The 27799-nt window shown below is 39.2% G+C and overlaps 1 protein-coding gene and 1 non-coding gene across 3 annotated transcripts; both read right to left on the bottom strand.

Moving 5' to 3' along the window:
- Positions 1 to 1193: 1193 nt before the first annotated feature.
- Positions 1194 to 27799, bottom strand: UTP6 (UTP6 small subunit processome component). Of its 2 annotated transcripts, XM_067714341.1 has the most exons (19): positions 27574 to 27799; positions 25909 to 25993; positions 21582 to 21623; positions 21250 to 21342; positions 20505 to 20552; positions 20001 to 20064; positions 18207 to 18325; positions 15498 to 15575; positions 14506 to 14587; positions 13982 to 14063; positions 12578 to 12762; positions 11952 to 12031; positions 11505 to 11582; positions 9307 to 9486; positions 8409 to 8489; positions 8094 to 8203; positions 7023 to 7089; positions 4348 to 4420; positions 1194 to 3286 (listed from the first exon to the last, which is right to left on the bottom strand). In XM_067714341.1, the coding sequence occupies exons 1-19, from the start codon at positions 27663 to 27665 to the stop codon at positions 3129 to 3131; spliced, it is 1797 nt and encodes a 598-aa protein (XP_067570442.1). In that variant the 5' UTR covers positions 27666 to 27799; the 3' UTR covers positions 1194 to 3128. The 2 variants fall into 2 exon arrangements, with proteins under 2 accessions (XP_067570442.1, XP_067570443.1); XM_067714342.1 differs by lacking the exon at positions 21250 to 21342.
- LOC137213738 (small nucleolar RNA SNORA54) lies at positions 15297 to 15419 on the bottom strand. The gene has a single exon (XR_010938359.1). It is a non-coding gene; the product is annotated as a small nucleolar RNA SNORA54 (small nucleolar RNA).

Below are 27799 nucleotides of genomic sequence, written 5' to 3' on the forward strand. Positions count from 1 at the left end.
TCGTGTCCAACAGAACCTTATTTGATGGTGGAAATAAAAGTTCTGTTATCTGTGATGTTCAGTATGGTAACCATGCAGCTGGTTGTAAACAAGAAACTGAATTATCTAATTTCAATACATTTAAGTTCCCACACGTGGCTGGAAGCCACCCCAACAGTGCAGCTCTGGGTCAACTGGCTACATGCATTTTCATTACCTGCAGTGGTTAGAACCGGGTACAGGGCGTGATGACCCAAGGGTGACCCACCTTCATAGCCTTGCTTTAAGGCAGAGGTCCCCAACCCCCGGGCCACGGACCAGTTATCAGTCCGTGGCCTGTTAGGAACCGGGCCACACAGCAGGAGGTGAGCAGCGGGCCAGTGAGTGGAGCTTCACCTGTGTTTACAGCCGCTCCCCATCGCTCGCATTACCACCTGAGCTCCACCTCCTGTCAGAGCAGCAGCGGCATTAGATCCTCATAGGAACCTACTGTGCACTGCGCATGCGAGGGATATAGGTTGTGCGCTCCTTATGAGAATCCAATGCCTGATGATCTGAGGTGGAGCGGAGGTGGTGATGCTAGCGCTGGGCAGCGGCTGCAAATACGATTATCATTAGCAGAGAGGTTTGACGGCACAGAGACCATAATAAATCAGTTGCTTGCAGGCTCATATCAAAACCCCATCAGTGAGTGGCAAATGACAAGCTGCATCTTACGGAGTAGACTGCACATAAGCCACACACTTCGCGTGTCACTGTCTCCCATCACCCCGATGGGACCATCTAGTTGTAGGAAAACAAGCTCAGGGATCCCACTGATTCGGCATTATGGTGAGTTGCATAATTATTTCATTATATATTACAATGTAATAATAATAAAGTGCACCATAAATGTAATGCACTTGAATCATCCCCAAACCACCCTCCCGCCCCCGTCCATGGAAGAACTGTCTTCCACAAAACCGGTCCCTGGTGCCAAAGAGGCTGGGGACTGCTGCTTTAAGGAATCACCCACCACCCTCTTTACTCTCATCTCTTATGTGCAACATGTATCTCTTTCCTAAAATAAAAAAGCCCTTTAAGGATTTAAATGTTGAACTTCCGGGACTTAACGGAGAGGAGAAAGAGGAGATTTTTCTTATTTTAAAACAAATGACACACACACACCATTTTGGGTAAAAAAGCTCCTAATAAAGATGCCCTAAAATAGACTCTAATAGTCATAGGAATTTAATATATAATAAAGGTAGTATTACAAATCAGCAGAGACCAAAATGGCTACAAACGGTGTTGTGGAAAATTTAATTAACTGCATGGGGGAAAAAATACTGAGTTGTCCTCAGCAAGAGGTAGGGTTTTCAACAATAGAAATCATACATACAAAACCTCTGGACCTCAAAAAACACCACAAAAAAAAAAGCTGGGGGCAAATTATTTGCAAAAAAGAAGAGAAGAACTAAAGATTACTATTGTTAGTACATAAAAAACTCTTATAAATTAGTTAAAAAAAAAAAAAAAGGTCAAAAAATAGTCAAACATGAAAAGACATGAGAGCCAGGAAAAATGCACTAACTGCACTGATATCAAAGAAATGCACATTAAAACAAGGATATATCAGTTTTCACCTATTAAAATGGTAAAAATAAGAAATATAATACCCACAGTGCTTGAAAGTATTTTCATACGTTGCAAATTGGCAACACTTATCAATATTCTTTAAAACAGTTATATCCCTTAATACAGTAATTCTCCTGTCAGATGTCAGTCTCCTAAAGAAATAACCAGGGATGTTAACGAAGATTTACAAGAATCTTCACCAACAGTACTTACAAGAAAAAATTAGAAATGACAAGGTCCAACCATAGGGGATTAGTAAAATAAGTCATGCCTCATCTATACAATGGAATGTTCTGAATTCATTAAATCTTTTTAAGGCTATTTAATGACATGGGAAAAAAACCATAATATTAAGTGAAACATAATAGTAAGTAAAACTGAACTGAATGCTTCTCCCAGTGACAGCATCATAATGTTAAGTTACAGAATGTACAATTCAAACAACTGCCTCCCCTGCTCCCAGAACGCCCTTCTCTACTCCAAGCCATCCTCCATCCTCGCCTCTGAAGCCCTTCTCTTTCTAACTTACTCCCTACCCCTGCCCTTCTTTTGTTGCTGGGCCTCCCCAATGTAAACATTTCTCTGCAGATCGGTCCCAGAGATAGAACACACTTTTATAATCACTTAAATCTTCTTAAAGGACAACTTTTCCCCCAATACCCAGCATCCTTCTCTGCTGCTTCTACCAACTCAGGACATCCAGCTCTGTTCCTCCAACCCTTACCTCCATCCCAGAAAGCTTCTCCTCTTTCCTGCCTATGACGGGCACTCAATGAATGAATGAATGAGTAAATGATCTAACAGCATAAATCAATTCTAATAAAGGAAATCAAATTAGTGATTTTTAGTCCAGATGATAAAATTACAGAATGCTTTTATTTTCTTTTCCACATTATTCTATTCCGCCCATATTTTCGACAACAAATGCATACCACATATACTTTTTTTTTTTTTTTTTTTTGCGGTACGCGGGCCTCCCACTGTCGTGGCCTCTCCCGTTGCAGAGCACAGGCTCCGGACGCGCAGGCTCAGCGGCCATGGCTCACGGGCCCAGCCGCTCCGCGGCATGTGGGCTCTTCCCGGACCGGGGCACGAACCCGTGTCCCCTGCATCGGCAGGTGGACTCTCAACCACTGCGCCACCAGGGAAGCCCCCACATATACTTTTATAATAAAGAGAAAATAAACAGAACTGTACTTTCCTCTCTATCTTAACTGACCCCTGGGTCTAGATTAGAGATACTCAAGTTTGACCAGTGGTGATAAAAGAAGATCAGTGATGCGATTTCCATGTATTTTGGAAAACATTTAGGACCTATGGTAGGTCTGGCCTCAACAATTGGCCTCTGGCCACTAAACAGCAGTTCTCTTTTCTGGAATTAAAGATTAGTGCATTAACAAAATTAAAGCATGTCTCAAAATCAGACACCATCTCGCCTGCCATCTAAGCAAACTGCAGATGAATGCATAATACAAAACTATGCAGAGGGCTTACAACACTATTTCACAAAGTTGGCTGTGTTCTTCCTCTTTTCACAGCTGGCCGGCCTGGTGCACAGCATGTTTAGCTACAAACAGCTCTGCTGACTCTCCCTGCAACATTTTCATGGCTCGCCAGTAGATCTGTCCGCAGTGCTCAGGTCTACCAAGGGGGTGGTTCAATTCTTCTTTGATGTAATCCATCCAAAGATCTTTAAAGGGAATCCCAAAAATTACTGTAAACATACAATTAGGTAACTGACAAGGCTTTATTACATAAACTTAATTATTTAGTATCAATTCAATGCAAGATTTCTAAGAAACTTAATAATTTCTTGCTGTTATTTTCCTAGAACCCTATGGAAAACAATACCTCTCTCAGCTTCTTTACACTATGGTATTTCAAACCTTTTTTTTTTTTTTTTAAAGTAGAAATCTTCACTTGGATCATGACAGTCTAGTGCTCTCACCTTCTGACACAGCCCACATTCTACTTTAGAATGTGTATCTCTCAAGAAAACTGCTTTCACTTTAAAAAGAAAGAATCATGACAGTCTATATATTTCATAAACTCAAAAATACTAAATATTGTAGAGGGAGGATTTTGCTGAGTCTCTTTCAAGGTGAAACAGACCTCAATGAGTTCATTAGGACCTTGTCAGTTTGCTTAATAAAACTTGCTTGGGTTAGTAAAAATGCCATATTCATTCATTTCACCAGAAGGTCTGCTGAAACCTTGAAAAAGCTAATGTATTGTTTTAAATCTGAGTTTAACAACTCTACATGTCAGTTTTTGAGTTCACAAGTAAACAGACTTTACATGACTTAACCTATACCAAGAAGTATGTTTTACAAGTCCTATAAATTAGATACAGACAATGTGGCAACAGCCCATGACAATCTTTGTCAATTAGTATCCCACTACCCTTCTGCTGTAATTCCCACCCCATTTTGTTCTGACCTACATTATTAACCTTTTCCTTACAAATATCACATTTTTCAAGGAAACCAAACCAAACGAACCTCCTTCTAGTCCAGAGTTCTTAACAGAAGACCCATGGATACCTGGGCTTGTGAACTTGAAATTATAAGCAAAATTATGTCTGCCAGCATTTATGCACTGAGTGAGGGAGGAGGCAGGGGAAGGATGCCAAGTTTTATCCTCAAAGAGGCCCATGACCCCAAAGCAGTTAAGAACCACTATTCTAACCATCATAGGTTACAGACCACACATGCTAACAGACCCATGTGTCTATAACTGAAGTTTACTTACCAGAATCTACGGATCCAAATTCTCTCAAAGCTCTCTCATAATATTCTCTTAAGTTCGCCATCTTGCAGGATTCCTAACAAAAATAATCAGACAATCTTGCCTCAAAAGCCTAATTTATATCGTCACAAATTCATTTCACACGTATTGTTAAGCAGCTATCAACTATTAGGCATTTGAAGGGGAGGAGAGATAGGTTTAAATGAACACAGCCTGACTCTGAACTTATCCAGAGAAAAGTCAAAGACACTACATGGCAGAGTGAAGTAAACGCCAAACAGTGATAAAAGCACTTTGTTTTGGTGGCAAGGAAAAAGCCTAATTAATTCTCACCTGGGGGAACATGGGCACCTCCACGGGAAAATATACGTGAAAGCCCTGAGGGAGGAGCAGGATTTAAATAAATAAATGGGGAAGGTTCTATTCCCTATGGTAAGGGATTTCTTCCTTTGAATATCTGGGCTCTGGCACATGTTAGCCACACCCACCTTAAAACTTTTTATATCAAGGCAAAATATATATAAATACTACTTATATGAACTTCAGGAAGTTTTCTGAACCCATCAGACAGACCTTAAAGTTTCCTCACCCATAAAATGAGGACAATAATATCCCTTAGGACAACTACAAGGATTCAATTAAAATGCTGATGAATTATGCACCAAGCAGAGTAGACAGTGCTAACTTTACAATCAATACCTGTTAATTCTTCACCTCTACTTCCATTTAAACGTATTCTCTTTGTTTCATTTTCAAAGCAGATTAATTAACATCTTCAGTTTAAAAATCTTTTTGTGTAGTCAAATAACTATTTCCTCATTCCAATTTCTCTTCAACGAGACTGTACTATTTTATAAAAAGCCAGTTTAACCTCACATCTTACACATGCATGAAAAACAGAATCACACTTTGTGAAGGGCTCATAGTGTGCATGGAACTGTGCAAAGTCCTTTCCATCCAGTCTCCCATTTGGCCTTGTAACCCTCACACCCCTGGAACAGGTATTCCGACCTCCTTTACAGATAAGGATGTCGAAGCTTAGAATTAAGTGACCTGCCCAAGGCACATAACCATTGTGTTATTAATCCAAAGCCTGGCTATGAATTATTATGCTAGACTAAGTCCTATACTGTAAGACAAGAACAGATCACTGACCCACACAATGGTCAAACCTATGAAAATAAGAGTTCAACCTCATTGTTAATTTTTCAAAATTCAAATAAAAATAATAAACACCAATCCCTGGACTTCCCTGGTGGTCCAGTGGTTAAAACTCCACGCTCCCACTGCAGGGGGCATGGCTTCAATCCCCGGTCGAGGAAGTTCTGCATGCCGCGCAGTGTGGCAAATAAAAAAAGTAAAAAAGTAAACACCAATCAAAATACCAAAATAAAAGAGAGAAGGCGAAACTGAACACTTGGAGAAGGTATGGAGGAAACAGGTATACTGATATATATACATGGTGATTATCACTATAAATAAGTATAACTTTTATAGAACTATCTGGCAATATGTAAAGAACCATTTAAAAAGCCAGTATAGGGACTTCCCTGGTGGTCTAGTGTTTAAGAATCTGCCTGCCAGTGCAAGGGACACAGGTTGGAGCCCTGGTCCCGGAAGATCGCACATGCCGCGGAGCAACTAAGCCCGTGCGCCACAACTACTGAGCCTGCGCTCTAGAGCCCATGAGCCACAACTACTGAGCTCGCGTGCCACAATTACAGAAGCCCATGTGCCTAGAGGCCATGCTCCACAACAAGAGAAGCCACCGCAATGAAAAGCCCATGCACCGCAACGAAGAGTAGCCCCCGCTTGCTGCAACTAGAGAAAGCCCACGCACAGCAATGAAGACCCAACGAAGCCAAAATAAATAATAAATAAATAAACATTTTTTAAAAAAACAAAAAAGCCAGTATCTCCAGTCCTCAAAAGAGAAGAAAAAAAAAAAAACTATATAAGCAAAATGCTTGCAGTGCTGTTTTCAATATCAAAAATCTAGAAACAACCTAAACGTAATGGAATGGTTAAGAAAACTACAGGTTTAAGAATAATACAACCACCATTAAAAATGATGCCAGGTAAAAACACAAGAATGTGTTTACAAAATGATGTTAAGGAAAAAAAAGTGAGAACCTCCACATGTCACGTAAGTCAGAAATAAAACATCATAAAACTGTGCATATGTATGTAAATAAGGATTAAAGAAAACAACAAAAATAAAAATAAATATGATCGGTTGTGTTATTGCGAGGGGATTACAGATATATTTGGAATTTCATGTATAATTTTTTTTAACTGACACTTTCCTGTATTTTTTCTCATTCACAAGTTCAGTTAAAGAACACCAGAAACAGTTACGAGTGCCTACTCTCTACCTCACAACCCAAAACAAGAGACAGACAGGGCACTGGAGGCAGAAAAGCAGCACCTCACACAGCCTGGCAGGGAGGACTTCCTGTAAGAGGTGACATCTGAGTTGTCTAGTTTCCAGACATGTACCTTTTCTTCTTTGCTTGATTACCATTCCTAAAGCCACATCTATGAAAAAGGGGTTGGAGGAAGGGACCAGAAATTATACTGTATTATAAGGAGTGCTTTTTAAATAACAAAGTGCTGCCATAGATTAGTTAGCACTAATCCATATTCCCAGACAAAAAATGCATAGACAGGACACTTACTTGCTCCTTTTCAAATTGGATCATCTTCCTGAAAAAATCAACTGAAAATGGACGGCTTTCCTGTAAACTAAAAAGGAACAGGGGGAACCGTTATCTTCCACAGTGAAGAAAGCCTCTTACATCGCATAAATATAAACACCTGCGCCAGTGCCTCCGCCACACGTAGCTGGATAAAGTCCTGGCTGCAGTTCAGCATGGCGACTGGACCTGGCTACCAGTCACTCACCATTTTCAATCTCCAGTGCCTTTACTCTTCACCACCACCAAACACCTACCCAGTTCTCTTCCTGTTCTCTTCTTTCTCACTCTCAGGGTTTTAAGTTCCCTCTCCTTCATCTCAAGGTCTTTTTGAAGGAGACCAAGAACTCCATTTCTAAGAACATATTCTAAGAAAATAATTTCCAATACGGACAAATAATATTTGTGCACGAATGTTCATCAAAGCAGTTACTGTGGCCAAATAAATCATGGCACGTCCACAGGGTGGTATATCATATAGCTGTTTTTAATAAATGTTATTTATGAAGAATTGTAACTGGTAGGAGAAAGGCCAGTCTAATGTTCATCAATAAAAGTGGTACACCACGTGCAATTATAGCATAATCTCAGACATGTGAAAAACAAATTTTAAAATGATACATTAGGACGGTTTTTCTCTTGATGATAGGATTACAATGAATTATTAGTTACCTCTCTCTCTCTTTTTTTAAAAAATTTCCACAAGGGCTTCCCTGGTGGCGCAGTGGTTAAGAGTCCGCCTGCCAACGCAGGGGACACAGGTTCGTGCCCCGGTCCGGGAAGATCCCACATGCCGCGGAGCAAATGGACCCATGAGCCATGGCCACTGAGCCTGCGCATCCGGAGCCTGTGCTCCGCAACGGGAGAGGCCACAACAGTGAGAGGCCCGCATACAGCAAAAAAAAAAGAAAAAAAAAAAAATTTCCACAATGGGTATGAACTTAACAGCTCTTGGATTTATTCCTCCATCTATTTGTGATTCATATAATCTGGGTACGAGGGGCTGAGAAGGGGGTTGAGAGACTCATAATAGCTATGCGTGTCTGTGAGTACCTTTTAAACACAGCTCTGGCCTTTTTGTAGCCACCACTTCGATAAGCCCAATCCAGGTACTTATCCTTCAGAGTGACTGAGTCGCCACCCGTGATAGCTAAGACAGCTTTCTAAAATTTAAAAGAAAAGAGAAACAAGCTACATGAGGAAATGTCTACATATCAAAACAAATTTTCCCAAAACCATCCCAGGCCATGCAATGAATAGTGCTTTAAAGGGAGCACCTGCTTTAGAGATAACCCTTTGAAAGCTAGCCAACTGGCAGGGCTATCTGCTCATTCCCCACACACAAGACTTACAACAGGGGGCCTGTACCTTAAAGATTGCTTCAGTGTCTTCTTGGCTTTTGGCACCTTCACTCCACTCTGCCCAAGAAATCCACAATGGCAGACAAATCTGCTCACAATTTAAAAAAAAAAAAAAAAGGTTAGAAAATGACATCTTAGCACTATGCTCTGAAAACTCATCACTATGAAGACAGGTTCCTCCTGAGATAATCAATATGTGCAATACAGAGTCATTCCCAGTCTGCCCCACTGTACAGAACTCTCAGTGCTTGGCAGGAATGGTACACCGGAACACAGACAGCCTTCGGACCCAGTTGCCCAAAGCAATACTCTCCTGTTAATGCTACTTCCCCCTGTTGGAGAATACTGCCTAAAGTTATTAGCATCAATTACCAGTAAGTTAAGCACTTAACAACCCAAAACTAGTCACACCCAAGCTAGCCAGGTCACGTCTGTGCTGTGTAAGACCACAACACAAGTGCTAACTAATCTAGGCTGAACTATCTAGCCTTTGTTCATGTCCCAGCAGCACATACAAATGAGCGGTAAAATAACTATGATTTTTTTCCCCCTATTTTAACTCCTGGAATATCTTTCTCCTACTAGTATAAAAGATTCACTACAAAGCTTTAAGGTTTAGTCTTTTAAACTTTAAAGTTTAGAAATAATATTCTATTAGTATTTCTCACTTATAAGATACATAAACAGGAATAGAAAAGTTTACATAATTTAGTCGACTTTCAAATAATGAATTAGAAATAGGCTGGTAAATGGAAGTAATTCTTCCACCCATGATCCCTGAACCATCATCACAAATGCACTCTGGGGCCAGCTTTCCTTAGACAAGTCTACTCCAGATGAGCTTTGGCTGCAGTCTTAAAAGGTTTCCCAAACAGAATGAAATACAAAAGACACAACTCACAGACCTGGGGTTTCAGGTGCACAAAGGCTTCTTCAAAAAGCATGGCTACGTCAGGGCTCTTTGAGGCAATCAGGACCTGCAGCTTCACCTGCCACATCATCACGGAGCCTCTGAACAATTCCATCCCGGCTCCTGCCACCTCCAGAGCTTCTGTAAGGAAGTCATGGTGCAGCAACAACTCGCTCTGGATAAGACAAAGGGTCATTGGAAAAGTATCTACTGAGAGCTACATTATCTATGGAAATGGGGACAAATAAAGACCTCATGCGAGGCAACAGATTCAACAGCCTTTCTTCTAAACCTTTCACCATGGTGGCCAAACACGCACAAAGTAAAAAATTTGGAATTTCTCCTCCATTCCCTGCTCCTATCCCCAAGGGCTATCAAAAAAACATTAAGTGAAAAAAAAAAAAAAAAACATAAGTGAAAAGCAGATGGCCTAAATAATTTAGGTTGAAAGTTATATGTTTTTAATAAAATAGTTCACTATAATAAAACCCACATCCACCACCAGTATTTGTGGGATGGTAAAGAAACAAGTTTATTCATTCAAACAGAGTTGGGCACACTATAAACTGGTACCCATTTTTCTGAAAAGAGTCATGAGACTGTTCATGCCACAAACTTGGGAATTTTACTTTAACAAATATGACCCAACAAATAAATGAACAGGAGGAAATATCTGTTTAAAAATGCTTCTGTCCACACTACTGTAACAGGGAAAGAAAAACCTAAAACCAATCCAATTCTACAAAATTGTAAAAAAGCAAGTAAATGGCAGTATATAATGCATTCATTCAGCAAGCATGTTAATTGCACGCTATACAGTCTAGACTCAATAATGAGGAGGTCAGGTGCATTCCCTACTGCCCACAGCGCCTCCAATTTAGTAGCAGTGAGTCTGATACGTACCATCACAGAAAAAGAATCATATGCTACAGGAGTACAAAGCAGAAGCACCCAACAGAATCTTTGGCAGTGATGAGAAAGGACTCCCAGAAAGGAAGCCCCATCTATGCTGAGACTTAAGGAAGAACAGGCATTAGGTGAAAGCAGAGATCCCCAGGAAAAAGAGAAGACTCTCCCACCAGCATGTGCAAGAAGCTGAAGATGATAGAAAGCTTGGATCCGAAAGGAAATCCAAGTTCAGAATGCCAAAAGAAACTAATAATGGAAAGAGAATAGGACTGCCAAGGCACTCTAAGCCACGCCCAGCTGAATTCACAGGGTGGGACGGACTGTCCTGCCAGCAGCATTCAGTAGCTCCAACAGAGCAGCTGAACTCATCAGGCCTGGGATTTTTCACAGATAGATTCCATAATGGAAGAAGGGTACCCAGTCGTGGTACAATACAATACGCTACTAATATATATCAATAGTTTATGTCGATCTACATATAAAGTATAGAAAAAATGTTAATGTAAAAACAGTACAACACAGTACAAAACAGCAAGACATTAATTGCAATTACATAAAAATTGTGTAAAATATATAAATCAAAAGAGGTTAACAGTTATACAAATAAAAGGCATTCAATAAATATAAAGATTTTTGTCCTTTTTTTTCCACTAAGAAAGTATTTAAATACATTAACACGTTCACCATCTCATGGAATGCTATCAACAACTTTGTGAGGTGGCAAAAACAAGCATCACTATCATTATTCTAAAATCAAGTAAAGCAACTCAGAAGGGTTAAGTGGTTTGCCCATTACCTACCTATTAAGTCACAAAACCCAGTCTAGACCTGTGTATTCCCACACTACATTATTCTGGTCTCTATATATAATAATCCTTACCCACTTCAGAGTATAAGGATGGGTTAATATGCCTCTTACTAGAATGTCAGCTTCTAAAACACTGAACACATCTAATTTGTCTTTATTGTACCAGCAGTTAATCTGAGCCAAGCGTAGGTTCAGGAAAACATGAATGGATGGACAAACAAAATACACCCAGTTGTGACTCTGTTCTGCGTGTTTTCCACTATATATTACAATATTCCTCCCTCTACTGGTACAGATTTCATTTCTGGCACACACTAAATACTGACAGCCAAATAATAAACACTCTCTACATCTACCATGCCAATCTTCCAAATGTGCTTAGTCATAAAACTATATATATTAAAACACATGACACCAGCCTGAACCAACCAGAATTAAGTACATGTAATTGACACTGAATGTGTCCAGGTCCTTACCCACTGCTTGTACTGGAATTCTGATAGAAGTTTGAGATCATGTGCCTTCCTGAATGCAACCATGGTTCTTTCCAGCCTCTGAAATCAGAAAAAAATCTCTCAGTTCATCACAAAGCTCCCAGCAGGGGTCTTTGGCCTCTGACAGGAACGAAAGCAGTTTTACACCTTTCTGAGAATTGAAAGAAGGGACAGAGGTGGTTTCACTTATAATTAAATGATCTGGGCAGTGGCATCAAGCACAGCCCAGGAAGAGAGGACCTCCTTACCTGGTGGCCAGAACTAGGGCAAAGCAGACTCAGACCTTCAGAATGACAGGTCATTCACAGGACAAAGAGTGGTTATGCAACAAGTTCTTGGAAGCTGTCTCAGACCCCAAAAACCTGTGCCTATGTTCTTTCAGAAGACACTTTCTAGTCAGCCACTGTAACCACATAACAAAGTCAATACCTTCTCTCTGAGGTGCCGACTGCTTGTCTTCTTAGCAAACCTTTCCATGCAAAAGTTGATGTAACACTTGCACATGGCCTCTGGAAAAATCAGAGGGATTATGTTGATCAGACCAGCAATTCTTTTAGTTTAACAGTCATCGTACATCTTTTCTTTGAAGGGAAAACTCCTCTGAGGAAGAGTTTAAACTGGTTTAGTCTGGTGAAAAATATAAGTTATTCTGATTACAGCCTATCAAACATCTCAAATACTGAGGGCAAACAACTGAGTAGTGACATAAATACAAAAATTAAAAGTCTTATCCATGTCATGCACCCTTTACCTTTATTTTCCAATATTACAAAATTATCAAGTATATCTATAATGGAAGATAATTAAGTAATGATAATGAAACATCCTTCTGAATGATCACATCCTAAGTATCATTTATTTCCCCAAATAAATGAACAAATGCCACAGCTATCGAGGAAGGTCATAAAAGAGAAAGAACAAGTTGGAAAAGCCAGGCACACTGTAAACTACCACAGAGAGGTTCCAGAAATGGATTCTGGTCATGGGAATGGAGCTTCAGATTCATATTCAAGAACACCGTTACTCCTCAGCACACAGGGCCTGGTGAAGCTCACCTGTAGGCAGAGTCTTCACCGCCTCTTCATACACAGCACAGCACCTCTCCTCCCGGCGGCCCACCTCTGCCACTTTGGTTTGTTTTGTTGTGGGCGGCTCTTCTCCTGGCTGTGACTCGATCTCTAATTCTTGGCGGGCCACATAATCCCAAGTGAGGGGGTCGTCTGTATGCAGAGCCTGAAGGCTGAAAAATACTGACATCAACCTAGGACATAAGATTAACTCAGAACATCAAACAGAGAGACAGTCCCAATGCTCTGAAAATGTACCCAGGACACCCCTTTAACAATTCCAGCACCAAAAGGGTCATTTCCCAACAGGCTCCCCAGATGTCTTCACCCTCACTATGTAAATGTTGTCAATGGATCAGAGCTGTCACACACTTGTTAGTTTCAGATTGTTTCAGACATCATTCACAAATGTTAACTTGTAGGTTAGCTCTCAAAGTCAAACCAGCAGGTATGTGTGACAAGATACCTGGTTCTCGAGCCCAAGAAAACCTTATCATATCTAGACTCTTGATTTTCTCTAATAGAAGGAGCCTAATCATGTACCAAAACCCTAAAGGTATCCACAGAGCAAACTGATCCAAGTTCTCTCTTATCTCCTACGAAAGTAAGAGTCCTATTAAGGGTGAAGTACCCACAAGGTAGGCTGCAAATAATTCTTCAACCATATAACCAGACATTAAAAGAATAATGTCTGGGGCTTCCCTGGTGGCGCAGTGGTTAAGAATCCGCCTGCCAATGTAGGGGACACGTGTTCAAGCCCTGGTCCGGGAAGATCCCACATGCTGCGGAGCAACTAAGCCCACGCACCACAACTACTGAGCCTGTGCTCTAGAGCCCACAAGCCCCAACTACTGAGCCCACGTGCCACAATTACTGAAGCCCGCACGCCTAGAGCCCGTGCTCTGCAACAAGAAGCCACTGCAATGAGAAGCCCGTGCACCGCAACGAAGAGTAGCCCCTGCTCGCCACAACTAGAGAAAGCCCGCACGCAGCAACGAAGACTCAATGCAGTCAAAAATAAATAAATTTTAAAAAAGAATAATGTCTGATTACCTGCAGCACTCAACTATAAACATTCATGAGTACAACTCTCATCTTAAGGACAAAAGACATGCCAGGAAAGCAGGAATATAGATTTTTATATAAGCTATAGGACATATTTTTTATTGAACAAAGGCAAACTATTTCCCAAGGGAAGCCAGTAAGTGAGTCAAACAACTTCTCCAAAAATACACTTTTTATGTATACATAAAATACTATACAATAGTCCTAAAACAGCTTTCTTCCAAGGATTTTGTATGGTATCTTCTTTCCCCCTTTCTAAATATCCAACTTCAAACCCTTACCACAAGATCAAAACAGACATATTCACTTTTCCACTATTTTACTTACTCATCATAAATTTCTCTTTGCAGATCTTTGGCAAAGTCGAATAGCTGTGCAATTGAAAGCAGTGACACATGAAATTCTGCACCTAAAATTTAAAAAGCGGGGGAGGGGAGTAAGACTCTAAAGGAGCACTTTCTTAAAGTACTGGAGTTAGTTTTGGTTTTTTTATAAAGTGGGAAGTAAAACAAAAAAATCACACATGGTCCCACTATACAAGCAAAGTCATTATTAATATTTGAGTATTCATTAAGGACTTTATTCTAAGCATCTTTAGGACACAAAAGAATGTACTAAATCATTTATTCTTTTCAACTCCCCACATGATTTAAGTACTCAAAAACTTATTGAAATGTTCAGTTATAATCTAAGGGGAAATAGGCCTTTTCTGAAAGAATCGGGGCACTATTCCCTACAATCAGAGTTTTATACACATTCTAACAGAAATTTTCAAAATAGGCTAAAGGTTCCTCATTATAAATTGAATGTTTCACTTTCCCACCATAAATAAATTTTCAAAGGATACCTACTTTTAATTATGTTTACAGAATTTTTGTAGATGATCCTTGCCAACTCGCCCATAAGGATTTCTTCAGCATACTCGAGATTCCCCTAAAGAGTACGATATTAAACAACTGAACGGGTAATGCCAGTAAGTAGAAATAGCGCTAGAATGAAAATTAACAATCCTAGACTACCTATGCCACATGACCTCTGGCAAATTACGTCTCTCTCTGGGCCAGTTCCCTCACTTGTAAAATGTACAGCTTGAATAAGATCACTGATCTTCCACTGTATTCTCAGGCTCCCAGAGTTGTAGCAAGATTACACGGCTTAAGGCCTCACTCTCTACCTAGACCAGAATAGGTCAAGTTTTACATGCCACGTTCACCCTTCTGTGTAAGATTTTATTTGGATAAAAAAGTTCAAAGCTGGTAACCACAATAACAGGTGATAGTGAAGTTCCTTTTTCAGCTCTAATATTCTCAAACTTGTTTCTTTAAACTTACCCTGTCACGTAAAAAATTACATAAAAAGGAAAAGAAAGAAGGCTAGGAATCACACGTTTCACAACCATTCTTGAGCTCCTTCGACTCATTAACATATCATTTAATGAGATCATAAAGAACAGTATGTAGCCATTCCATCAGTAATAATTTCAAGGACCACTCCAATTAGTCCAAATGTCTATTTTTAAAGCACAAAATTCCATTTTTATTACTAAGCCCATTTTAATTAAATCAATGCAAGACATTTAAAAGTTTCAAAATATTAAGTTGGAAAGAAAAGTACATTCTAAAGATTTTCTTTTTTATTCCCACTTTGTCTCCAAGACCTGAAACCAAGAGCCACCAGGCAGTCAGTCGTGTGGTGCTGGAACTGCTGTGGCACTGGAATGGAACCCGCCAGCCACGGGCAGACCGGCAAGTCACGAACAGTGCTCCTAAAGATTTTCTGTTACTCCTAAGCAGGTTCAAAACACTGTATCTTGTTAACAGGTGACAATACATTAGGATCTTACCACATCCATCTTGGCTTTTTCAAACTCTTGCTTTTCCTTCCTCAGTTTCTCAGCATGCATCAGCTCCATCCTAAAATACTAACACAGAAGGGAAATAATGAACTGAAAACCTTTGGAGATAATTTTCTAATTAGAAATATATAACATGCCTCTTTTTACTCATAAATATCAGATCTGGGGAAGTGTGGTGGGAGTGTTATAACCTATCTTGTTATGAAACTAGCTGACATTGACAAGGCTTTTTTTTTTTTTTGGTCACGCCACGTGTCTTGCAGGATCTTAGTTCCCCAACCAAGGATCGAACCCGGGTCCCCGTTGTCACCACCAGGGAATTCCCTCTCCCGAATGTTTCTATACAAACATATGGTTAACACATAATACAAAGTTGGATTTGTCCAGAATTTTTAATACTTTGAATTCTATGTTACAAGACATATTAAAATGACAAGTTTAAAAACAATGTTTGGGCTTCCCTGGTGGTGCGGTGATTGAGAGTCCACCTGCCGATGCAGGGGACACGGGTTCGTGCCCCGGTCCAGGAAGATCCCACATGCCGCGGAGCGGCTGGGCCCGTGAGCCATGGCCGCTGAGCCTGCGCTTCCAGAGCCTGTGCTCCGCAACGGGAGAGGCCACAACAGTGAGAGGCCCGTGTAGCGCAAAAACAAAAGCAAACAAAAAACAATGTTTATATTCATTAACCCAAAAATTCTGCTTCCAGAAATCGATCATAAGGAAATAATCCTAAATATCTAGAAGTTTCATACACAAGGGTATAAGAGCAAATAACGCAGACAATCTAAGTGTCTAAAAGTAGGGAAAGTAAAATATATTATAAAAGAAGCAGACTGGTGATGCGGCCATAAAACAGTTACAATAGTTTAGTAATGGTGCACCACATTTCTAGTGATATTCTACTTTGTTTTTAAAGCTGGCTATAAAATTTTGCATATAACACAATTAACATTATGTAAAAAATGTGCACAGGAAAAAAGCCTATGAAGAAATGTTAATAGTATTTGTCCTCAATCAGTCACACTTTTTCCTTTTCTGTGCTTTTCTGGCTTTTTTCCCAAGATTTTCTACAAAGTACATATTACTTTTAGAGTGGAAAATTTTTTTAAAATCTTTATTTTTTTTAACAAATGCAACTATCAGAACAGATAATGTATATCTCAAAATGTGACTTGGAGATACCTGGAGGTTCCCAAAACCCTTTCAGGGGGTCTACAAGGTTAAAACTATATAAAGTAAGGCCATTCTTCTCTTTAAACTTTGTTTCAGAAGAGTTTTTTTCATTTAAAAATAAGTAACCTATATTGACATGTAACGGGTTTATTATTTTTAAGTGAATATTTTTAGATTTCTTGGTTTTAATTTTCAATTCAATTAAATTTCAATTAAATATTTAATTTTCAAATAAAATTTAACAGATAACCCATATAACAAAAGATCCTTGGGGATTTCGGGAATTTAAGATTGTAAAGGGGTCCTAAGACCAAAAAGTTTGAATATCACTAATATAAATTAATACATACTAACATGGGACTATATTCGTGATGTATTAGGTAAAAATATAGAACACAAAAATGTGTAGTAGAATCCCACTTTTCAGAATAAAGCCTGTTTTAAATACCTGTAATATGCATAAAAGTATGGGAGGTAAAATTATGAGTACTTTTTCTGTTACTTTTTTCATAAAACTGCTTTCTCTGAACCATTTATAATAAATAAATTCTATTTACTTTTGATAAGAATAAGCAAAAATTCTATTTCCATTTTAGAAAATACAAGTCTAGGCAATTGTGAAAGCCTCCAAAAAACATAAACAATAACACCATACAATAAGCACTCTAATAGCAGGGATGACTGATTCTTATAACAGTTTCTCAATAAAAATAATAAAGGCCACAAAGAACTGTCTAACAGAATATGAAGAGAAAGGACGCAAGACTCTAATATAAAACATTAAATTACTACAAAACCAAAATACAGTTGAGACAGCTACAAAACCTATTAGCTTTAAGACCCATCACACATAGGGGTCTTAATGAGGGTCTCCCTCATCACATAGGGCTTAATTTTCCTTTGAAGGTTCAACAGTAGTTTCTCCCTTATTCTGACAAATACCTCAGAAAAGGGTGCAGTTTCAATAATATGTCATTTCTAGCATTTGTCGGGGTTTTTTAAAATTAAATCTGGCTATCATTCATTGTTCTAGTGCACCCCTCAAGGGGGAATAAGTCCACCAGGAGGGGAAGGAAATATCTATCTCAAGAAAACTAGATGAAGAGAATGAGAACAAAGTGGGGAAAACAGCAAGGGAAGCCAAAAGAAGCAGGAAGGGGATGGGAGGGGAGAGCAGGAGAAGGGGAGGGGAATAAATGAATGAATGAATGAATACATACATACAAAGATATAAAGATGGCTGAACCCTGACCCTCAAGTAAAGAAAGGTAGGGTCCAGTTCCCTATCCCTCCCCACGGTAATGGACAGGTAGGAGTTCCAATCTCTCACTGAAAACCTGGAAGATGAGCAAAGTCAACACCTACTACTGGCCAAGAAATACCCTTCTGACCCCCTTTCCCCAGCAGCTCCCCTACTTATTCCTAGTCTCCATAAATCGAAGCCTTTTTAACTTAATAAAGTATATACGTCTCCAGAGGACCAAACTAAGACATGACTCTCACCTTATGTTCACACACACTCACCTCTTGATAAAGTTTTGGGCACTCTGGATGAAAGCGCAGAGCCCGAAGAAATAGTTGTCTTGCACTTTCTGAAGACAAGCGATCTTCCATTTCCCATTTGGCCGCCATAATCCACAAGGCTGTAAGTGAAAAACATCAGACTTCATTTCAATAAAGTAATCAAGTCAGGTATGAAAAGACCAATGCACCAATTTTGATACCCAAAGATCTTTTCTTTAAAATCTAATCAAAAGAGGAAGAGGATGAAGATAGGGAATTTCTAATGGTTATCTGTAAAGTATTGTTGCTTTATCTAAAATTTAGAGTGTTCTAAACCAAATCTGTAAATGTTAACATCTGTGGGTACTTATGTGCCCGTTACTCTATTCCATCAGATCTAAGGTCAACATCATCATTAACTCACATACAAATTTTTAATGTCTTAAAATGGTGGAAAAAATTGTGCATCTTGGAGTCAGTGAAATAAATTATTTTGCTCTTTTCTCTGTATTTAAAGTAGTTCATAGTTTTTTTCAAATGACTCAATTTTTAAAGTAAATTTTTTATCGTACCTACAGGGAATAAAGTCTTCAAACAAACAAAAAACCTTTGTCCTTCTACATAAGAAATTAACCTTGAGGTAACATTCTAGCTATCTCCCTAAAACTTCATAAAGATCAGCAATTACCAGACACAGAGAATGGACCTGAGGACACGGGGAGGGAGAAGGGTAAGCTGGGACAAAGTGAGAGAGTGGCATGGACACATATACACTACTAAATGTAAAATAAATAGCTAGTGGGAAGCAGTCGCATAGCACAGGGAGATCAGCTCGGTGCTTTGTGTCCACCTAGAGGGGTGGGATAGGGAGGGTGGGAGGGAGACGCAAGAGGGAGGGGATATGGGGATATAGGTATATGTATAGCTGATTCACTTTGTTATACAGCAGAAACTAACACACCATTATAAAGCAATTATACTCCAATAAAGATATTTAAAAAAAAAAGATCAGCTATTACCAGGCAAGATTGCTTTTGGTAAAAATGACCCACGGTTTGTAACTGTGTCTGGACGAGGAGGGCTATGAATGGTAGACAGCCACTGCTCTGGGCTTTCTTGAGCATGTGACTCCTGAAACTGAGCACAGTTCACAGATATAATACCTGGAAGCTGCACCCATCCAGGGGTCCTTTACGCCAGTGTGGATCCTCTGCCCACTCCCGTGCTCTCATGCCCTCCCACCAAAGACAAGCCTCTGAACGGCTGACAGTACTAACGCTGTCTTGTTGTATCCTTCGGAATCAACCGGTGCCAAATGTAGCCGATTTTGAGTCTCGTGCGCTGTAAACCTAATACTCCAGAACAGACACTGAAGCACCTTCACTATAAAATATCGTACTGCTTACACAGTGTTCACAAGAGAAGTCCTTCTCTTACAAAACTTGAGTACCTACTCTGTGCTAATCGCTCTTGTAAAATCTGTATTAATATTTTCCCCTTTACGTTTCTGAAATCCTCAGACTTGACTGCCTCCAAACAGAATTCCCCTCAAAGGACTGAAGAGTTTCTTTCACCATCAGCTAAAAAGAAACTCAGTCCTTCTTGCTCACAGATACAATACCTGGCACAGTAACTAGTTCACAGTAGCAGGGATGAACTAAGAGGCAGCTATTCAGGAATAAAAACTGCTGAGGCCAAGTTCATATGCTCAAGTTCTCAAAATAATTCTCTTAGGTTTATCAAGCAAAATAAATTCCAAAATGGCTTGAGTCTACAAATAAGGTAGAAAAAGAACTGACAAGGATTTCACCATACCTGGCTTGTTCGAATGAATGGCCAACATGGCAGAGAATACCTTGCTAAGTTGAACTTTGGTAGCCTGTAAAAGAAGAAAAATTCTACTTCCTGCACAGCAAAGTCATTGCTATTAAACTCTAAGTGATCTGCACTGTACCCTCACCAACTATGAGCTCCAATGAGGCGGCGACATCTGCTATTGCTAAGGACATATAAACAAATACAGATTCACTCAGGGTTCTCTTCTACCTAAACCACTTAACATAAACATTTTAAATATCTAAAAAATGTTTTCAACTTTACTGAACATATATGCATAAAGACCCTTTTCTTTTCAGCTGATATGGAAGCCATTTAGATAGTCATTCAAATATGCAACAGGCTTCTTGGGTTCTTTTCCCATTTGTTAACCTTACACACCTTTGGAGAAAACATGGAGTTCAGTAGTCAAGGATGAGGTTTAAAATGCAGAATGACCAAAAGCAGGAAAGAGGGACCAAGACAGGGTTGCCCAATACTCACCCACTTCTTACAAAAGACTACATAAGACAGCCAAAGTTGAACATCATCCTGCAAGAAAAGCAATGGAGTAAGTTGCCTGAGTTTGAATTTTATATACAATACACCTTTGCATTAATTTTGTTTGCAACAGAGGCAGATTTCAGAAAATGTGCCACATCCCTCAGCCTATTAGGCTGCTCCTTACCCACCTTAGATCTCTTAACCATGACAACTTGTTCCATCCCCCCACTCCCACCTACTATGATGTAAGACAAAATTTGTCATCTATCCAATTTGTTCAATGCACTTCTGAAGTGGTCTCAATCAGAGGCAGCAAACTAAAATTTGTCATTCCCAAGAATCCAAAGTACTTCCCATATAATATATCCCGGTCCCAGAACCAAACTTGAAAAAAACCAAGTTACTGAGGTGCTGCGCCTACTCTAACCTTATCTTCCACCTCCAAGTTCCCCAGCTCGGGGTACTTTATTTAGAGACATATCCAAATCCCAGACAATTTTCTGGTCCTTAAATATGAATCAAATCCACTGTTTTCAGCATCATCCTCACAGACTAACTCTAAGGTAATGCGATCAATTTTCTTAATGGTTTCATAAGTGGTTTCAAGTCATGATATTATCATTAGAATAAGTATTGAGATACCCAAGGTAAGAATCCACAACCATACATTTGAATATCCATATTCATAATACATATAATACACATCTTCACATCCCTTACAGCTAAGGGCACTCTGAACACATACTTTCCACTTGGCTGACGCACGTCGGAAGACACCTTGTACCCGGTGTACGATAGAATTTTCAATCTCATCCTTCTTAAATGAATACCCAATACGCTAAAAAGGGACATTAAAAAAAAAAAAAAGCCTCAGTTTAATCCCATTTATCCAAAGCAGCATTCCCAGTTGATCTTTAAACAGTACTGGTAGAGAAAGCAAATAATTACAAGTATCATTATGAGCACACCACCACACAATTATCAATGCCAACTACTTCCCAAACCCAAGTTCTAGCTTTGCAGTCACACTATTTAATTCTATATTTTTTTCCAACTTCCAGAAAATCATCTACTTACAACTCGTCTTCGCTGGATCAGTTCCAAAAGATTGATTTCATACTATGAAAGAAAAACATACAAAAAAAGAGAAAACAAGAAAAAGTATAACCTTTTATATAGAGGAGATGCATTTAGTCAAAATCATAAAGTAAATAAAAATCAAGAACACAAAACAGAAAATAATTTGCTATCAAGAAACCTAATTTACAGTAAATGTCTAGCATTCACTAAAAATTCACCTTACATCTGCAAAACTCAAAAATACATGCATGCATCTAAACATCTTAGATACAAAGAAAGCATGTTACTAAAACTCTAAGACTTCTAAGATTTACAATATCAATCTAACTTCCTCGTCTACAACGGTGTGTTCAGACTTTTAGGAAACTAACCATTCAAAAATTTTAGCTGACGCACAAGCAAATAAAGCAGATAAACAGGGTTGTACTAGCTGAAACAGGGCACCTAATTGGCTCTCCCTACCCTTGCCTCCAAAGGACCACTGAGAACCTCTAAGACTCTCCAAAAACCACTACTATATAATTCCTCTCTAAGCTTGAAAACTACTAGAGACAGAAGGCACAGAACCTTACAAGATCGCATGCTTCATTTTAAAACTGTCTTATGAAATATTTGAAGCATACAGAACACCCATGCAGCTACCACACAGCTATGTCAAAGCCTCCATTTTACTATATTTGATTCAAAACGTTTTTAGAAATAAAACATTTCAAATAAAGGCAAAGCCCCCCATGTCTGATTCCACTCTTCTCCCTCTCCAGAGGAAATGATGATCTTGACTCAGGTGTTTATCGTTCACAAGCATGACTTCAAACTTCATTATAATGTTGTCTTGAATGCTTTTAAACTTTATACAACTGGTATCATACTGAATGAACCCATCACTCCATATTTTTACTGAACATTTTGACTTTAGATATATCCCTGCTGTCATGTAGAATTCAAGTCCATTCATTTTAACTGCTGTATAGCATTTCATTATATGAACGTGCAATTTACCTATCCTTCCTCCTGTGATGCGTATTTGTTTCCAATTTTTCTATTACAAAAAGCTGCAATTAATATTCTTGTACACATCTTCTTGTGGATATATCCAGGAACTTTACCACTAACATGTAAGCTCCTCAAGAACATGATTTCTGTCTGCTTAATTTATTGTTGTACCCCATCAGTGTCATGTATATAACAGGTACTCAATATATACTGTATGACTGAATGAATGAAATTGCTGGGTCACACAGTACATGCATCTTCAACTTCATGGGATATTGCCAAATTGCTCTTGAAAGTGGTGGGACAAATTACATGCTGATACTGTCAGTCTTTAAAACGTTTACTAATATGATGGGTATAAAGTAGTACTGCACCCTGGTTTTAATCAATACTTACCTGATTACTAACGAGGCTAACATCTTTTCAAAAGTTTACCAATGACTGATGTTTCCCCTTTGTGAACTGCATGTACCTATTTCTCCAGTTGTTTTCATTTTCTTTCCACTTGTTTGTCATTTCTTCTTGATTTGTAGTTTTTTACATATTCTAGATTCTGACTATATATGTTGCAAATACTTTCTCTCATTCTGTGCCTTATCTTTTTACATTATTTATGATGTCTTTTTTGCACAGAAATTTTTACCTTCAACATAGTCAAATCAATCTTCTCTTTCATGGTTTGTGCTTTCACAGTCTTCTTCATTTTAAGAAACTTTTCCCTACCAGAATGTAAACTGGTACAGCCACTATGGAAAACAGTATAGAGTTTCCTTAAAAAACTAAAAACATAGAGTTGCCATATGATCCAGCAATCCCACTCCTGGGCATACATCCAGAGAAAACTATAATTCGAAAAGATACATGCACCCCAGTGTTCCTAGCAGCACTATTTACTATTTAGCAAGACATGGAAGCAACCTAAATGTCCATCAACAGATGAATGGATAAAGAAGATATGCTATATATACGTAATGGAATACCACTCAGCCATAAAAAAGAATAAAATAATGCCATTTGCCGCAACATGGATGGACCTAGAGATTATCACAGTAAGGGAAGTAAGTCAGAAAGAGAAAGACAAATACCATATGATATCACTTATATATGGAATCTAAAATATGACACAAATGAACTTACTAATGAATCAGAAACAGACCCACAGACATAGAAAACAAACTCAGGTTACCAAACGGGAAACAGGATGGGGGAGGGATAAGTTAGGAGTTTGGGATTAGCAGATACAAACTACTATATATAAAATAGATAAACAACAAGATCCTACTGTATAGCACAGGGAACTACATTCAGTATCCTGAAATAACCCATAATAGAAAAGAACATGAAAAATATGTACACATATGGATAGCTGAATCACTTTGCTGTCCACCAGAAACTAACACAACATTGTAATTCAACTATACTTCAATTTAGAAAAAAAAAACTTTCCCTACCTGAAGTCATTCATGTTTTTTTGTAGAAGATTTAGTTTTCCCACCACATTTAGCTATTCAATTCCATAGGAATTTATTTTTGCATGAGGAAGGGATCTAATTTTATGTTTTCAATGTGGATAATCAGAATCTCAATATAAAATGCCACTTATGTCTCATAGCAAGTATATATGGTTGTGTGCAGGCAGAGGGGGTATACATGTAAGAGAGGTGTGTATGTGAGTTTTTATATCAACTTATCTCAATTTGTGCTCTAAAACTAAACAAATCAACCTAATCCACACATAGCTCTTCAAATATATGAAGAGTGAAATTATTTGCCACTTCTTAAGTCTCCCTAAGGTTAAACATCTCCATTTCCTTCAATGATTCCTCCCAGAACAAGGTTTACGTCCTGGCTGCCTTCTAACCAAAGTCTTCTTAAAATGTCAAAGTCCTTCTTAACATGTCATCCTGAGCTGACAATGCTCCAGACATAGTCTCACAAATGCAAAATATTTTTTCAAACCAACGTCTTCTGAGTGCCTACTGTTTGCAACCTCCTCTGCTCAGCTAACTTACCCAACACTCTACTTCTGTTCATGTAATCACTTAGATTATATGTTTTGACATGACATACTTCTTCATCTATTTGGATATAGCAATCTACTGAGCTTTAGGACCTCCTTCAGATACAAGATTCTTAGCCAGGTCTCATATATTGTTCATTCAGTAGGTTTTTTTAAAAGCTAAACTTAGAACCTTTTATAATGTTTATTAGTGTTAAAGTATAAGATTTATTTGTTTTGGTTTTTAATTTTATTTATTTATTGGCTGCGTTGGGTCTTCGTTGCTGCACGCGGGCTTTCTCTAGTTGTGGAGAGCGGAGGCTACTCTTTGTTGCGGTGTGTGGGCTTCTAATTGCAGTGGCTTCTCTTCTTGCGGAGCACAGGCTCTAGGCGCGCGGGCTTTGGTAGTTGTGGCACACGGGCTCTAGAGAGCAGGCTCAGTAGTTGTGGAGCACGGGCTTAGTTGCTCCGCGGCATGTGGGATCTCCCCGGAGCAGGGCTCGAACCCGTGTCCCCTGCATTGGCAAGCAGACTCTTAACCACTGTGCCACCAGGGAAGTCCCAAAGTAGAAGGTTTATAACATCTTATTATTGGATTCTTTCTGAATCCTGATTTTATCATCCAACACATTATTCTCTCCCTGAAAACTGATCTAGCATGTGTGTGTGTATATATATTTTTTTTGGGGGGGGGTGCTGCGTTGGGTCTTCGTTGCTTGTGCATGGGCTTTCTCTAGTTGCGGCATGCAAGCTCTAGAGTGCAGGCTCAGTAGTTGTGGCGCACGGGCTTAGCTGCCCCACGGCATGTGGGATCTTCCCAGACCAGGGATCGAACCTGTGTCCCCTGCACTGGTAGGCGGATTCTTAACCACTGGACCACCAGGGAAGTCCCAAGCATGTATATTTTATCTTCAATCAAATTTTCCATTCATTTACAGGACTGAACAATCTTGCAGTATACCTCACCTCTCTCTAAATCAACAGACCTCAGGCACATAAGCATTAACTTCCTAACCATGTGCTATCATCAAACTCACTTTCCTTTATTTTTCCCCACAAGACATAATTGATCAAACCTCTTGCTGAAATCCTGATACACTGGGTCTTTGGCAGACTCTGATCTACTAACCCTATAGAAGAAAAAAATGTTCAGTTTGCCAAGGACCAAAGCCTTAGTGGAGCAACACTATTACCAAATTACCTCTATTCCTGTTCAAAAATTACCTGTCTAATCATCAGTTCCAGAATTTTGTAGAAAACTGACAGCAAGCTCACTATTCTATAACTGATTTTAAATTTGTGAGGGGATTAAAAATAAAATTATTCACTTACTTGAACATAATTGATAAAGTCTTCCTTAAAAAGAGTTCTTCGCTGTATTCTGTATTCTAGATCTGAAGCCTTTTTAATGATAGCCCTAAGGAGAAAGCCATTTAAAATGTAACACTTGAAACAAGAAGTTAAATAAATAACTTTGGAATTTTTAAAGTTTATTTTTAATATATTTGAAACATCTATTTGCCAAAATATATAATTCCCAAATAATTATCCTTCATAAGCAAGTACATATTCTTTTCTTTTAATATAAATTTATTTATTTTTATTTTTGGCTGCATTGGGTCTTCGCTGCTGCCTGTGAGCTTTCTCTAGTTGTGGTGAGTGGGGTCTACTCTTCCCTGCTGTGCAGAGGCTTCTCATTGCGGTGGCTTCTCTTGTTGTGGAGCACGGGCTCTAGGCACACGGGCTTCAGTAGTTGTGGCTCACAGACTCTAGAGCGCAGGCTCAGTAGTTGTGGAGCACAGGCTTATTTGCTCCGTGGCATGTGGGAACTTCCGGGACCAGGGCTCGAACCCATATCCCCTGCATTGGCAGGCAGATTCTTAACCACTGCACCACCAGGGAAGTCCCCATTTTCTCTTACATAATTACCTCTGTGTTCTTTTTTATTATTATTATAAAGTATAGTTGATTTACAATATACTAGTTTCAGGACTTCTGTGGTCTTAAGGACATGAAGATGTACCTTAAAACTTTCATGAAAATCACATCAATCGATTGCCAGGACCACTGACATTCCCACCAGCAAAGTAAATAATGTTAAGTAGTACTTTACATTATTTATATGTGGTATTAGTAGAGATTTCTTTTCCTCCAAATTCAAGTCACTTGGGTTTTAATAATAATCAAATTTCTTTCCTAAATTCCTCTTATTTCTGAATTTTCAACAGGTAGATTTAAAAAAAAAAAAACCTAGATTGTCTCTACCTATACCACTACTGCAAAGGGCTTATGGGAGAAATCTCACTGTATTTAGCTAAGGAATGAACTAAATACAGAGTCCACTCTTATTAAAGAGTCCACAATATGTTGCGTTTCATAAACAAATGTTTACTTTAAGGTTCCCATAGCCACAGTACTACATTCGCAGTCATTGTAAAATGAAGAAATAGTCACAGTAAACTATTAAAAACTATTATACAAATTAATGAGTAACAACTATATACTAGTTGTTGGCTAAGCCCTGGGGTAAAATATAAAATCGAATTAAATGATCCCCATCTTCAAGTTTTGTTAGAATTATCTACTCCTCCTGGGCTCCCACGGCTCTCTGTTCACATCTCTAGGGCAGTACTCTACTACAATCAACTTACAGTACGCTGCACTGTGATCAAAATGTTTCACTTGTCTGTCTCCCCCACCATACTGTGTCAGGGCACCTAGCTCTTGACGGGCGGGTATCCTGGTTTTATCCCCTTTATAGCCTCAAAACCTCCTCCATGAAGAGCTGTCTGTATGTTTGAGGGGTAAATGGACGGATCACCTTGCAATGAGTGAGAAATTAATTCTGGGCATCATCAGAATCTGGAAATGGGCTTCTACCACATTAGAAAATATAAACACAACCCAAGTGTCCCCTATCCCTGCCCCCCGCCACACACACGCCCCAGCCTCCCCTCTCTACCCGCCCCAGCCCTTCCTCTTCCTCCGCTCTCTCACTTAATCTCCGCACGACTGAACAGTCCAATGCGCTCCAGCTGTTGCAATTCGGGGAGTCGATCCTCTATGCGTTCCTGAATTATCTCCGCCATGAGGTCGAACTCTACAACCCGGCAGAGACCGTCTCACAGCCAACATGCACAGGAAGCGCCCCCTCTCTATTCCAGGGACCCGGCCTTGTCGCTCGCACGTGCTGACGTAACGTGCGCCCCAGGTCCCGCCTTTC

Source organism: Pseudorca crassidens, chromosome 19, assembly GCF_039906515.1.
Source record: "Pseudorca crassidens isolate mPseCra1 chromosome 19, mPseCra1.hap1, whole genome shotgun sequence".
In the NCBI taxonomy this organism is placed as follows: Eukaryota; Metazoa; Chordata; class Mammalia; order Artiodactyla; family Delphinidae; genus Pseudorca; species Pseudorca crassidens.